The 15,556-nt window shown below is 28.3% G+C and overlaps 3 protein-coding genes across 3 annotated transcripts in view; 2 read left to right on the top strand and 1 right to left on the bottom strand.

Moving 5' to 3' along the window:
- The window catches only part of LOC125820186 (fructose-1,6-bisphosphatase, cytosolic-like), a 128,630-nt gene that overhangs the window by 14,825 nt on the left and 98,249 nt on the right, over window positions 1-15,556 (top strand). The gene's annotated exons all lie outside the window — the stretch shown is intronic.
- LOC125820217 (short chain aldehyde dehydrogenase 1-like) lies at window positions 1,354-2,274 on the bottom strand. Its single transcript, XM_049499646.1, has one exon. It carries the CDS (start codon window positions 2,116-2,118, stop codon window positions 1,441-1,443), a length of 678 nt encoding a protein of 225 aa, XP_049355603.1. The 5' UTR covers window positions 2,119-2,274; the 3' UTR covers window positions 1,354-1,440.
- Window positions 13,518-14,063, top strand: LOC125820331 (uncharacterized). The gene has a single exon (XM_049499771.1). The coding sequence runs from the start codon at window positions 13,518-13,520 to the stop codon at window positions 14,061-14,063; it is 546 nt and encodes a 181-aa protein (XP_049355728.1).

Genomic DNA, 15,556 nt, shown 5'->3' with positions numbered 1-15,556 from the left:
GAAATTGTAGGTGCGGGACCATACTTCTGTATTTATAGGGAAAAAATCTCTATTAAAGATTATTAATATCAATATCTTAACTGTTTGAAGTCTAAAAATATTATTGAAAAGTCCGCTAAAAAAGAAAGGAAACTCTTGAATACTTGACACATAATCGTAATATCATAAAATTAAAAAGAAAATCATAAATTCAATGCTTTAGCCTTTACCTCTAGGCTCTAGTAAAGGGAAAAAATTTAAACATATATATATCCTTGTATTATATAAAATGATTTATTTTGTTTAAAAAATATTTATTTACATTTTTATTGTCACCGGTTACACAAATAACTCATATTTACTTTTTTCAGTAAAAACACCAATGTTAAAATTATTTTTTGTTTTATTAAACGGAGAAAGGCCTAAAATGCCCCCCTCAAATATTTGAATTGGTACAAAATTACCCTCCATTCCATCTATCGATCCTAAAATACCCCTGACGTTCACCTTTCGGCTCAAAAATACCCTTGTGTCTAACGGCTCAAAAACACCCTTGACTTAGTTACGTTAAAAGGGAAAGGTCCAAATACACCCATGCTCTATAAGAGTTTTGTTGAATATTTTAATATCAATCACTTATCTCAGAATGCTTAAAATTTAAACACGACTCTTACTTGTTTAGAAGGATTTTTAGGCTGATCCTTTCTTGTGGTAAGGATGTCTCCCTCCAATTTTGTACATTTTTTGGATTTATGAACTTGGTAGGGTCAAGTTTAACCCCCACATCAATGGCTCACAATCAATTGATAATGGTTTTGAAAAATAAAGAAGTAATATTTGACCTATTTAATATATATAATGTATAATTAATTTTGTTAGCGAATAATATTCGACTGATCACCCTTATACCATTTTAGTTGTGTTTTTGTATCTATAAGTAGGGCGGGACATGGTATGATATTGAAAACTTCAAGCTCAATAATTATTATTTTTGACTTTTCAAAATACTATATTATTACCATTACCCAATTAATTCAATATGATTTGGTATTTTAAAATTTGATTTCGCTATTAGACGGTACAGTAAATTGGTAATTCTTTATATAATATTATTAGATGTCAAGGGTATTATACATGCACCATTTGTTCAACGGCAATCATATAAATATGTGTGTGTCACTTTTTAAATAAGGTATATGTCCTGTCTAAATTGCAAAGTTGAGAAACATATTCACTTCTTTTCCCTTAAATCAATACTACTACTTAGCAAAGAAAATATTTTTAGGGAAGGTAATGAAGTTAGAGAAAATTATTCAATGGTAGTGTAATACTCCAATAGATCGAGTACAATATATTACTATTACAAGTAAAAATGGGAAGAACTTGTACATAAAGTAAGACAGTGACAATTATAGGGATAAAAAATAATACGGGGTGGAACGGGTTGAAATCTTTGCGAATTTAAATAAGAATCTGCATAACTTGATTGGCAGTACCTGATGGGAATAATTTGTTGTATGCCTCACCTATAGCAATATTTGTAGTACTATAACCACCATCAATAACTAAGTTCAAACCACTCACATATTTAGAATCATCACTTGCTAAATACAACACTCCATTTGCTACATCTTGTTCATCTAATAAAACTCCTTTCAAATTTCCTCCTTCAGCAAACCATTTCTCTCCCATTTCTCTCTCAGATATTCCGAGCGCGTTCAACGTTAGCGGTGTGCTAATGTAATGAGGAGAAACACAGTTAACTTTTATTCCGTATTTTCCTAATTCAACTCCTATATTCTTAGAGAGCCCTAAAACCGCACTTTTTGATGCAGCATATGCGTGTGGGACAATACCATAGACTACTGTTGCAGCACTTGTTGTGAAAATAATCGAACCTTTCGTATTATTCGAAATCATTACTCTAGCAGCATGTTTCGCGCATAAAAAGGCTCCAACAACGTTTACATCGAACACATTTTTAATTATATCGGAATCTACATCTAAAATGCTGGAAATTGACTTACCAGCTACACCAGCGTTACTGAACATTATGTCGAACTTACCAAATTTGGCAACCGTTGCATCTACAACATTTTGAACATCTGATTCAATTGCGACATTACAATGAATAAACATTATGTGTTCATTATTGTCGATTTGTTTTACTAATGAATTTCCGAGATCATTTTGAATATCTGCAATTGTTACTTTTGCACCATGTTGAATAAAAAGTCTAGCGGTAGCTGCTCCTATGCCACTAGCACCACCAGTTATAAGTGCTACTTTACCTTCTAGCCTGCACAAATTCAAATAGAAATTAAATTAGTACAATTATTTTCTAAGTGTGTAGAGAAAAAATTAGACTATGAAATAGAAAAGAAAGAAAATAATTTTTTGGCTATTGGAGATTGAAGAGAAGAGGAGGCCATTTCCTCAAGTTTGAGAGTTATGTGTTCTACATATTAGAGGCTCTATTTATAAGAAAACAGCACAACCAAAGTTAAAAGATAGGCAAAGGGTGTGTTTGGTATGAATAAAAAGTGTATCAAATTTTTTCGATTGGTCATAATTTTTGAATGGCTTAAGTCATCACGGTCATTTAAAGTTGTCTGTATATTTTACTTGAAAGTAAACTTATTAAGGATGTATTTGGTATGAAGAAAAAAATTATTAAATATTTTTCAATCTCTATTTATCCCTATTCTTTCCGCTATTCACAGAGGCGTATCTAGAGGGGTGCCGTGGGTTCACGTGAACTCATGCTCCCCTCTCTAGATCATATATAGTAGTATTATATTTTTTTTAAAAATATTTAAATATAGATGTGTAAACCTATGTTCAAAGTATCATATAATAATGCGATGATGATTGGGTGCACTTCTCTAAGTGAGAGATAGAAATTTAAATCTTATATCTAACTTGTCTCTTTGAGTAACACTTTTTCACGTGGTTATCAGTTACACTTTTGTCGTTTCAACTAATTTTTCTTTTGTTTTTTTCCTTTATTCTTTCAAAATTTTCAAGTGTGTTACAATGAGAATTCCTAAAAAATTTAGCATTGTAATTTTTTTATATAATTAAATCAAATGTGTATATTAAAATTTAAAACTAGTAGTATTATATATTTTGGACCTATAATTTTTAAACTTTAACGGTTCATATTACGAACTAAAAGTCAAATCGATCAAATTTATATTTAAGATATATTTTTTCGTAATCGCGCACCCATATAACCGAAATCTTGGACACACCTCTGGCTAATCAGATTTTCTTCTCGCTTTCAGTATATAATTATCTTTTTCTATGAATTTTTTTTCTCTTTTTGTTTCTCTTTCTTGGTGTTGTAATTAAGTTTTGCTTTGATTTTTGTCTTTCTCTGTTTTTGGGTTGAATTTGTTTTAGTATTTTCTCACTTGGGTGTGAACAATTTTTGCTGGATTTGCGTTTTTTCAGTCAAAATTAGGGTTTCGAAATAGAGGGAATTTGATAATTGATTGTTGAATTGGGACCTTAAGGAAGTTGTTAATGGAGATGATTATAAAGAAGAACTTGAAAATGTTAATGCCGAGTTTGAAACGGTAATGTTTTGAGGAAGAAGATGATTTAAAGCAAGTAAATAATTAATAAAGAAAACACGCGAAATGTGGCATTTTTTAATTGGTTTTTATCAGCAAAAACAAACCTTCAAGCGCGTGTTGTGCGTGTTCACAAATTAGGTGAGAAAAATGGGTCAAAATGACCCTTTTACAATGATATTCAATACTTTTGTGGGGTAATATGACACTCGTATAATTAATGTGTCTCTTTGAAAATGGGGACTACTTCGGGTGTCACTTTATATCTTTTCTCTTTCTCTACATAGTAAGAAGCAATGGATAATCTGAGTAATAGAATATCCATATTATCCATTGGGTTTAGCCATTTTTATTCATATTAAATGAGTCAAGTTGAATATTTTATTTATTTTCACCTGACTCATTTTCAATCGACTCATACCCAACACGATCCGATCATTTGCCAACCCCAGCGGTAGTGATGATTGTTGGGCTGATGAATGATAGTTAATGGTGGGTAAACGTTGATGGAGTATTCTGAACTGGCAATTTTGTAGAAATTATTAAATATACATCTAAATGATATTAAGACTTTGATGTAGATCTTAATCATTCAGACCTCTAAAGTTTGAGTGCATGAAAATGAAAATCCGTTACTATGTTATTATCATACTCCTACTAATAAACACACACACACACACACACACACACACATATATATATATATATATAAATAAGGATATCAAAATCACCTTTGTTAGGAATCCTTTTATTTTTTAATGTGAAATTTTCTGAAGCAAATCCAAATTTAATCGAATTTTAATATGAATTCCAAATACCGAAGGAAAAGGGAAAATAAAACTTATGAAGAAGACTTAAATTAAAGATAAATTTATTTTTTTAAAAAACTATTAAATTAAGTTACTCTGCCTTTACAAAATCTTTTGACCCTAATCCCACAATGTAAGGAAAATTGTTTAAGATTTTCTTCCTTTTGAAAAAATTGGTCTACCTTTTATAAGTGTCCAAAGTGTTCATCTTCGACTTTGTTATAAACTCCAATCATTTATTTCCGTGGTCTCAATTTATTTGTTTTATTTTTCTTATAAATTGATATTATTAAAAACAAATTTTACTTTTTTAACAATTCTTTTATTTTAATTTTCTACATAATATATTTTAGACCGTGAGAATAAAGAAGTACATTCTATAATATTTTAAATTTAAGATTATAAAATTTAAAAGTCTTTATTATTTTTTAAAATTTTATATCAAATAAATAAATTAAAATGAAAGAGAAGTTAAATTTGAGTTTTTCTTCAAAAGAAACTTCACTATCATTTTATTTCAATTATTGAAGAGGCCGGTGTTTAAAAACACTTACTCGTGTTTCTTTTTGTACTCCACTAAGAACTAAGGAATGATACCTATCCTTTTTATTTAGAGTAATCTCGAAAATTTCAATTAATTACTTTTAAGATTTTTCAATTTACGTGACATCATTTAATATGATATAAAATTTTAGAAGAAAAAAATATACTTAAAATTTGTGATTTAAAATAATCTTAATATTTATATGATTATAAATTATTTCATTGAGGGTTAAAAAAATTAAATTATTTTAATTATATAAAAAATGACATTCTTTTTAGGACATGTTATAAAAAAAATGTCATATAAAATTGAGACAAAAGATATTATATACCTTCTCACCTTAATTTACATCGACAAATTAGTATTATCTAATTCAATATCAATACTCAATTTGGATAAGTCTGAATTTACAACTAAGGACACTATCACAAAAATAGTTTCAATGGCAATAAATATGCACATTAACAAAGATTGCTAAAGTTTTTTTTGACATTAATTAATTGTCGTTGGATTCAATGTCGCTATAGGCTTTAAGAATATTTACAAAGAGTGTTAATTATCTCTAAAAAAATATATTAAGCGACGATTAAGCTATTATTATTAATTAATTATTGGTACAGATTATTTTTAGTGCAACGAAAGTAGGTGAGTGAGATGAATCATATAGGGCCCAATTTAAATTTGCAAGGACCCTAGTGAATCATAAAAGATATTCATGGTCTACTACGTACATGAAACACAATCTTTGCGTGTAAAACAATAATAAAGGTTGCAAGAACAAAACAAACACGTGACTTTATTTTTCTTACAAATAATTGCAAAAGAAGATATTGAATATATGGATAGGAGTGTACAAACTCGAATCATAAATTGAATCAAATAAAATTCAACTAATTATTTGGTTTGATAGAAAAAAATAATTAATTATACTTGGGTTGATTTGATTTTAAATAAAAATAAATCAACTGAGACTAAATCAATCCAACATTATATATATATAATTTTTCAAATTTATTTTATACATAAAAAAATATTTACTTTGATATAATTTCTAAATATTTCTTATAATTTTTCATAATTTTTATCTTTTAACATATTATTTCAAACTTTGAGACTTAGAATTTTGAATGGTCCAATAAAAGTTATAGTTCATAGATATTAGTAACTCTAGTAAAGCTCAAATCACAATCAAATCAATACTAATGCTTACAAAAACAAATTAATTCAAAACTAAGAATGACAATAACGTTGAATATTTGTTCTTTAATTTTACGTTGATTTAAACATTTAACATATATAACCTAATGTTATTTTTTCTTTAATGTTTCCTCGTGTAATTAATTCTTATTAGACGTAATTTAACATGATTTAGTACTTTTAAATTATAGTCAATTTCATTATGACTTATTAATTTACAATATTTATTTTATATGATTTCATTATTATTTTTTATCTCATCACTCATCTCATATTTTAAATTTTTTTCTTAAGAAACACCTTTACCGGAAAAATCCAAAAAAAAAAACGAAAACCATAAATTGTAAAACTCAAATTTTATTAGTTAGATCTGATTTATAAATTTAAAATCTGACACAAATAATATCCATTCAAATTGATTGATAAGCACTTAGCACATGCTTATGTTCTCATTGTTTTGCTTAAAGCTGATTGAAGTAAGTTGGCGTACACCTTCAGGTTGATTGTTGATGTTGTCATTATGAGCGTTTTCAGTAAGGAGATTTTTTCGAGTGTGCATTTTATGGTATGATACGGTATGATATTTGAAAGTTTTGATATTGTAATTTTGGTATTTGGTTTTTAAAATATTATATCATTATTATATTAATTTAATTCAGTATGGTTTGGTAGATTGAAGTTTAATTTTGATATTTTACGGTATGATAAATCAATAACCATAATTTGTTGAACTTCGACTAATATATACTCGTATAATAAAATATTATGACTTCGACAATTAAAAGGTCTCAATTGCATTATGCTAACACATTACACATATAGAAATATATATGCAAAATAAAGTACAAACAACTCATTTTGTTAATCAATTACAATTCAAATACATTTCAATCAAAATAGAGTAGTCAAAGTTTTAACTTCTAAACATTTAGTTTATACTAATACTAGGTTGCATATTTATTAGTATTTTAATAATGTTTATATGTTATTTATATAACTATATACTTCGATATGATATTTGGTATTTCGGTATGTTATCTTTAAATACCAAATACCGTACCGATTACCAAAAAAATTAAAATGTATACTGAATATCACACCAAATACCATAATGTCAAAATCACGGTATTAAATTTTTTGATATGGTGTGATATTTTAGAATGGGGCTTCTTTTGGATAAAAGGTGGCCTGGGAATTGTATTGTTGTTCTATGTTGTAATTTGGAAGCTGAAAAACAAAAGGGGAATGTTGAATTGGGCTGGGAATTTGGTACTACATGTATTGGGCTTACTAATTTGAGAAGTGGGCTTCTGGAAATGGCACTAAAAAGCCCAAAATTGGTCTCCAAATTGTTTTAAAGTGAGTTAAGAAAAGAGGTTAGATTTTGGAGTTTACGAAATAGCCAAATTGAGATAAATAGTGAATTCAACCAAAAAACTTAAATAAGACGAATTAATATTAATTAATTAACGAGCTATTTAATTTTAACGAAATAAAATAATTAACTTAATTGTAAACTAATGATTCAAAATTATAACCATAATTTAAACCAAACTAATTTAACAAAATACTTACTAAAATTAAAATCTTTTTGAGATGATTTTCGAAATGTTTATAAAATATACTAATTATATACAAAATTATATAAAACATATATATTACTTAAAAATTATAAAAATAATTAAAAGTAACTTGAAAAATATTTTGAACTTTATAAAAAACTAATTATTTCAAATCGTTTGGAATTTTAAAAGCTCGATAATTATTTAGTATTGTGGAGGTCCAAAATTGGGTGTCAACACTCTCCACCTTTCGATACACCTCATCTTCACCCCTACCTCCAAATTCGACACCCCTTTCTCCACATCTCCACCTCCCATAAAAATCATCTAAATTAATATACAAATATTTTTAGAAATAATATTTTTATTTACCTACCGAACATACAAGAAAATAAGTAGGAATATCCCTACTTATTTTTTTCTAAAAGTATTTTTCTTGAAAAACACTTTTTATTGGTACTTTCCGTTTCTCCTAATTTTTTTCATATATAGTTGAAAATAATTTCCCACATATAGAGTAAGGTTAAATTTGGTCATGCTGCAATCTGCATTATCATTTTATTTCATAAGCTAATCAGTTTTTATTACGTTATTTAAGGCTAAATCTCCTTTGAAAAAGAATTGTGCCTCCGTTTCTTCTTCTAGTACTGCCTTTAAAATGAGAACTAATTGTCATACTTATGAACTTAATTATTGGTACTAATTAGTTTTATTATCTCTCTTACAATAAGTGAATATGTAACGGCCTAGTCCATAGTGATATTGTTTGGTGTTTGCTTTGGATTCTGACTTGAATGATTTTAGAATGTGTCACTAGCAGAGGCGGAGCTAGGTGGTTCATGGGTTCGGACGAACCCAATAGCTTTTTTGTAGACCCTGTATTTGTACACGAAAATTAATTCAATACATATGTATATTAATTTGTGAATGCCTAACAAAATTGATCAACGGTTCTAAAGGAAATTTAGAACCCTCAAACTCTTTATCCCAACTCCGCCTCTTGTCACTAGGATATAAGACTTGCTTATTATATACTTAAAAGTTAAAATCTCCCATGTGCTTTGTCAATGTGGGGCCTTAATTATCGTAATTATGGTGTCACATATACCCCTCTTATGAACTCAGTGTCCCCGTTGAGTCTTGCCCCCACAACATGAAATTTAAGACTCAATATTGAGGTTTGCACGCCTTCCCTGATTTGTCTAAACTCAGTTGAATTCTGACCCACCATTGACAAAGCTAACACATGAGATCAATTTGGCTAGACTCAACACAGAGGTTTGCCCTGCCTTCTCGAATTTGTCTTCTCTGACCCACCATCGACAAGGCTAACACATGAGATTTGTTTATATTCAGCACTAAGGTTTGCCCTGCTTTCCCATATTTGTCTAGTCTCAGTTGAACTTTAACCCACCATTGATAAGACTGATACAAGAGCGTCTCTTATATAATATCTAATGGTTCATCCTGCTAGTGAAATTATCTGCTCTAGGTTAAATTCGAACGACTTTAAGATGCGTAAGATCTACTTACTTATATATGCCCCCTCCTATATTTTGCCAATACTGGATTCTTATCCTAAGCTAGGATGTCATAAAATATTTTTCACACGTAAATTTCATATATGACATGTATTATAGTACTATTTTCAAGCTATAGCAGTAGATTTAGACTTTCAAACTATAGCATTAAAATTTTCAGGTTATAACAAGTTCACAAAAAAAAAAAAATTTTTATTAATTGGAAAAAACTTAAAAAATAAATAAAAAGATAAACGAAAATTTAAAAAAATGGAATTAGAAATAATAAAGTAAAAAACTGAAATTGTGGACTGTAATTTAATTTGAACTTATTGTAGATAATTAATGATTAGCATGAAATAAGGGATCCAAACAAATTAACAATATTTTTTATCCTTAATTCACTCAAAATCAGTTAAAAAAAAATAAAAAATCAGATCAGATCCTTTTTTTCTTCAACGTTTCTCTCTCTTAATTCTTCAGTCTAAAAAATTACCAGAATCGAGTAATTGAAGGTTTTTTTCATTGAAAAAAATTGACTTTATTGAGATGGACAATTATGTATCAATTCTAATTAAACATGGTAGAAGATGGGATCATTCGGGTTAGTATTTATTACTATTTAGTGTTTGTTTTTAAATTACATTAGAATGAAAAAAATTATTAAATTGTAAATCGTCTCTATGTTTAAGATGATATCATTACTTGTTAACTGTTGTGAAATGTATAATATTAGTGATTTTCTGTTTTTGTGATTGTTTTGTGTATTTTTTTTTCCTTAAAGTATAAAGTAATTGTATATTTATGAATGAATTTAATAGAATTATTGGAAAGAAATTCGTAAAAAAATGTGTTTCGTAAGATGTAAAAAAGTTATTTGGATTTTTGACAAATTGTATAACAAGTGTTTTAAGCTGGTATAAAATTATAAATTTTAGTGTGTTATATTAGATGTTGTCATTTCTGAAGTAATTAGTGAGTTAGAAATGAATTATTTGGTACGATAAGATATAGATATTTGTAATGTATGATTATTTGTTGTATGAAATGTGTATTAAGTGAGTTTGAAAGTTGTTATGAAATAAGTTGTCTTAATGATATAGGTATGAAATGTATATTAAGAAAGTATGAAATTTGTATGAAAGCGTGTCCAGTAATCTGAAAAAAAAATTATTTGAAATTTTGACAAATTGTATGATAAGTGTTTTAAGGTTGTATTAATTTTGAAATTCTATTATTGACATTTTTGTATAAATTTGTGTGACATTAATGAAGTATTTTCGTAAAAAAAAAAATGTACATATTTGATGTATGAAATTTGTATTAAAATAGTATGAAAGTGTTTGGAATGTACTATTTGAATGATATTTGTATGAAATGTTTTTTGATTGAATATAAAAATTGTTTTGTAATGTTTTGTCTGTCTGAATGATATTTGTATTTCGAATTGAGTTTATAACGTGAGACTAATTTATATTTTTTTTTAATGAAACGGGGAATTATGTCGATTTTCAAATGGAGGGGGTTATATACGAGTCTTCTAGTCTTTATAGTGGTCTAGTAAGTGCGATAACATCGCAACTTATGGGTTGGTCATACATATATGTAATTCATTCCAACACTAGTTTAAGGGTTGGTCATACATATATTAATCACATTTAATTCATGAGAAAATAAGACAAATGTGAAAACATAATTCATAACATTTGTATATAAAAATCATATCACGGTTAAATAAAATGTCCAAACATTTAATATTAAAGTCATAGTAATAAATTTCATACACGTGTCAACTAATGAGTAATCATATAGAAACACACTCATACAATGTTCATTCAGTAATCATATAGAATGCATACTGATACAAATTTATTGTTAGATGTAGTATTTATTATTTATACACTATTCATTCATTAAAGACACAGGTTGCATATCATTAATGATAAAATTTGTTCCATATTAAAGATATTGTATATATGAGTGACTAATTTAAGTTGTTGTCGGACATATATAAATCATATTTAATTCAAACGAAAATAAGACAAAATACAACTATTAAAATTATACCATGACTAAATACAAATATCCAACATTTAATATTGAAGTCATAGACATATGCATATAAAATGTGTTTCATACACGTTTCATCCATTCGTTATACAAATTAAAAAACACAGTGCTACTTTAAAAAATAGTGTATCAGAACTGTATGAAGTCGATCTGTGTAATATTTTTGTTCTGAACTTATAATATCCAAACATTATAGGTTAGTGCATGTCAGTCACCATGTGTATAATTAAAAACACAGTGTTACAATCTTTAGAACATTCAAAAGAGAATCAAAAGGTGCAATCTACTATTTTGATAACATATTGTAGTATATATCATCAAATACTTAAACAAAAAAGAATTATCCAAAAGTTAAACAGAAAAAAATTATCCAAAAGTTAAAAATAATAATATGTAATTCTTAAAAAGTAGAAGGTGCAATCAACTATTTCAACTTTCTAGTCGGTGGTATTGGTGTAGGATAATTGGTGGTATCCGGAACATGTTCTTTTGTTATCCGAGGTCCACCAAATTTGCTAGCAATCGTACCAGTAACTTCACTTTCGCTGATCGCGCCATCTTCATTCTTTGTTTTTCCATAATGCCATAGGATTGTGGCATACATTTCACACACATTTCATACACAATATTTATAAAAAAAATATGACATACATTATATTCACATTTCACACACACTGCATACACATATTATTCACACACACTTCATACATATATTATTCACACACACTTCATACACTTATTATTCAAAAAATTCCAGGAGTATCTATACAATACAGATTAGTTAAATAAGATCATAAAATTTGAAAACAAAATTAATAATTCATATGCATATCAATGTTGTATCATAATTCATACAAAATACATCATTTAAAATTTATAGTCAAATGCATAAACATTTTATTCAGATTTGGAACAAATTTCAAAAAAACAGAAATTTGAAAACAACAATAATAATAATGTCATATAAAAAAATAACTATTTTGAGTAATGTGAAAAATAAATTAAATAAATTACTTACCTTAACCACTTTTTGGGCTTTTTGGATTTTGTTAATTCCGATTCATCGTTTTTTGTTTTTCTTCTTGTATAAGGTTTTGATGTTTCAGCGATTTCAACCTTTGTTGCTTTTTTTTGTTTTCTTCTTTTCTGTTTGACCAACAAAATTCGAATCTGAGGCGGAATTAGACTCTGGAGGGGTTTCAACAAGTTTTTTCCCCTTCCTCTTCTTCCCCCTTTGATTTGCCGTAGTCGCACTTTGATTAGCTTCATTATTTTTATATTTTTGATTCTTCGAACGAGATGGACCACCGGTGGCAGGAATTTGAACAGTTTTAGACTGGGCTGTTTGAGATAATTTATTAAATGATGGAGCATGAGCATCATCAATTGAAATTCCATCAAATCTGGGGCTCTTTCGTGGAGTTTCAATTTGTTTCTTAGACATGATGATGAATAATCGCGGGTAAGATGGGTAATCGGTTTTGATGTTGGACTAGATGAGAAAGAATGGAGAAAGTTTGATAGTGGGTTGTGGGTTGAGTCGTGTGGGAGTGAAGAAACGTGTGGGATGATGGTGTGATCGATGATTGGGGATGGTAACGGTAAACAAGGAAAGGAAATCCCTAAAATTGGATAACTGAAAATTTTAGTTTTTAATAAAAGGAAGTAAAATAAAATTAATTATCTACTATTAATTAATAATAAAAAACTATAAATAGATTAATAATTTATTAAATAAATATAATTAAATTAAATTTAACTGATATGTCATAGCCCGTAAATAATCTATTATAAGCAAGAAATTTTTAAAAGTAGATTTAAAACCCGTAATATTTACTCTTAAATGTGTATATGGGGTGATTTTCTCAAATATAAATGTCAAAAGTTCATAAAAAAAATGTTTAACATTTTGGATTGCCAGGCCCAACGACATTTCAGTTGTATTAATAGTTGATTTCGAAATGATTAAACTTGCAAATGCTTATACGCTACGATTATAACTTCAATAGTGATAACCAATTAAACTAATTTTGGCTCTATATATCCTCTATTATTTTCTCCTTAATCTCAAGTCCTTACATTATGGAAAACCATACAAAAAGGAACCCCCAAAATTAATGCCTCACCCCTAAATTTCTCTTGATACATATTTTAATTTGTTACTCAAAATCACCTATAAAATAACACAAAATTCTCCCAAAACCAAACTCACGCAACAAATAAAAGCCAAAGAAGCCTTTTTCAACTTTTTTTTAAAAATGGCTTCTTTGAACAAACTCCCGATTCATTTACTCATTTCATTAATCCTCTGTTTCTTCTCCTCACATAGCATCAATGCAAACGATGACATCTTAGACATAGCTTGTGAAAAAGATAAGGAATGTCTCGACTACATTAAAGCCGATAAGGTACTAGCAGCAGCAACAACAACAGATTTGGACCTCGGATTGGCACTCATGAAATCAATCGTAGCTCAAACAAAGACAACACACGACTACGTATTAAAGAAAAAAATTGAAACTCCTGTGTACACCGAATGTGAAAAGGAATGGCTCGATATGGGACCTAATTTCCAATTGATTTTAGATAGAACCGCGAAAAATAAAGGATATAAAGACGATACAGATGATTATGATTTTCATAATGTTGGCGATGCTTCGGATCGATGTAAAACAAGTTTAAAGAATGCTAATATTATTGATCCTGAACTCAATCGAAAATCACATGAATTAGGACTATTGATGGTTGTTGCTAATCGTTCATTGACACATCTAAGTCAAAAGAAACGGGGCCTAATTAAATAAATTCAATTTCTGAGATCTCCTAAATAACGAACAAGAAAAAAAAATTGATTTGTTAATTTTTATATGTTGCTCTCCTAAATTTTTCGTTCTATGTCATTGTATCGTAATGTATCGTTTTGTATTGTGATTGATGTATTGTACTATTGTTCGTACCCATAAATGTTTGATCTTGTTGTACTATTGTTTGTTGTAAATTAATGAGTAGCATTTTTTGGTGTTTTGTATGATTATTGTATTGTTCAATGTTATATACTAAAATGGAAATGTTTGTTATAATGTTCTTGTTGTAAAATTAAAGAACAAAAGAACAATATAAAGATGACAACAAGATTATAAGATAAGAGGTCTTTCAAGTATTTAAGTGTTTACAATATGAACTTTAATGCCTCTATTTATAGTGTTACATAGAGGCATACCAAAGATTAGTCATAATTCATAAACATGACATTAATCATGAAGATAATGGAGGAGGTTATGAAGGTGTAAGGTTACAAGAATGATGATCATAAATGTGGAGGTTATCTACATAACGGAGATAATTAGTGATAGCACCATAATATTTTATAACAGTTCTTACATTTATCAACAATAAATATTTGAGTTTTTTTTCTCCAAAGAATGCATAAATCAAAACCAACTAATGACACACATTAGTAAATTATTAGCAACTCATAGTACAAGAAAAAGTGATTGATACTTTTAGGAAAACAACACAAATTCCATTAATCTAGGGTCTAATTATATGCATTCTCATGATTTCTCAAAATTATCATTCTAGACAGATTTTGGTCTAAGCTACATCTATCTAACACGTCCAAATATACATGTGGTCAAAATTATGTGTAATTTGTTCCAAATATAGTGTATCCAAGTATATTCGCATGTATCTGCAATACACTGAGTACTCGCTCGCTCGTGTCTCTCTTATCTCGCTTGCCCCTCTCTCTCTCCCTCGCTGTATTTGTATTTCAGAATGCATCTAGTATTCCAGATACATGTATCTAGTGTGATACTCACGTATCTGAGATACATTGACTCTCTCATTCACCTTCATCCTATCTTGTTCGCCTCTCTCCCTATGTATATGTGTCTTAGAGTACATGTGTCTACTATCAAAAATACATGTATCTAGGTGTATCAGATGTGAAATTATTAATTAGTGAGACAATATGTAATTATTCCAAGCTATAGGACGAACTAGTAAATATAGTAGAAATGTTCATGTAATTAAGTAGTTTTTCCCTTACTTTTTAAGCATGTTATATTACTAGACTAGATGTGTTACATATGTCAATGGGCCAAAATGGAACCATGCACAATTGGGCTATTGATTTGAGTCAAATTGTATTATGAATTTGATATGTTAAAGGTGGCTATTGAGAGAGATTTCTTCCTCCATATTGATTACATTATTTTCTCTTCTTCCGCTTAGATTTTCAATATTGTTGATGTTATATCAATGCCAATAGTATTGGGCCAAATTCAACTTACAA

Source organism: Solanum verrucosum, unplaced genomic scaffold, assembly GCF_900185275.1.
Source record: "Solanum verrucosum unplaced genomic scaffold, falcon-dt-bn FXZP01000229.1, whole genome shotgun sequence".
In the NCBI taxonomy this organism is placed as follows: Eukaryota; Viridiplantae; Streptophyta; class Magnoliopsida; order Solanales; family Solanaceae; genus Solanum; species Solanum verrucosum.
The sequence above is the reverse complement of the archived record's forward strand: the minus strand, read 5'-3'. Positions and strand labels throughout refer to the sequence as shown.

What these genes read in the sequence shown, in the direction of transcription:
- LOC125820331 (XM_049499771.1), top strand. Translation starts at nt 13,518, where the DNA reads ATGGCTTCTTTGAACAAACTCCCGATTCATTTACTCATTTCATTAATC.
- LOC125820217 (XM_049499646.1), bottom strand. Translation starts at nt 2,118, where the DNA reads ATGTTTATTCATTGTAATGTCGCAATTGAATCAGATGTTCAAAATGTT.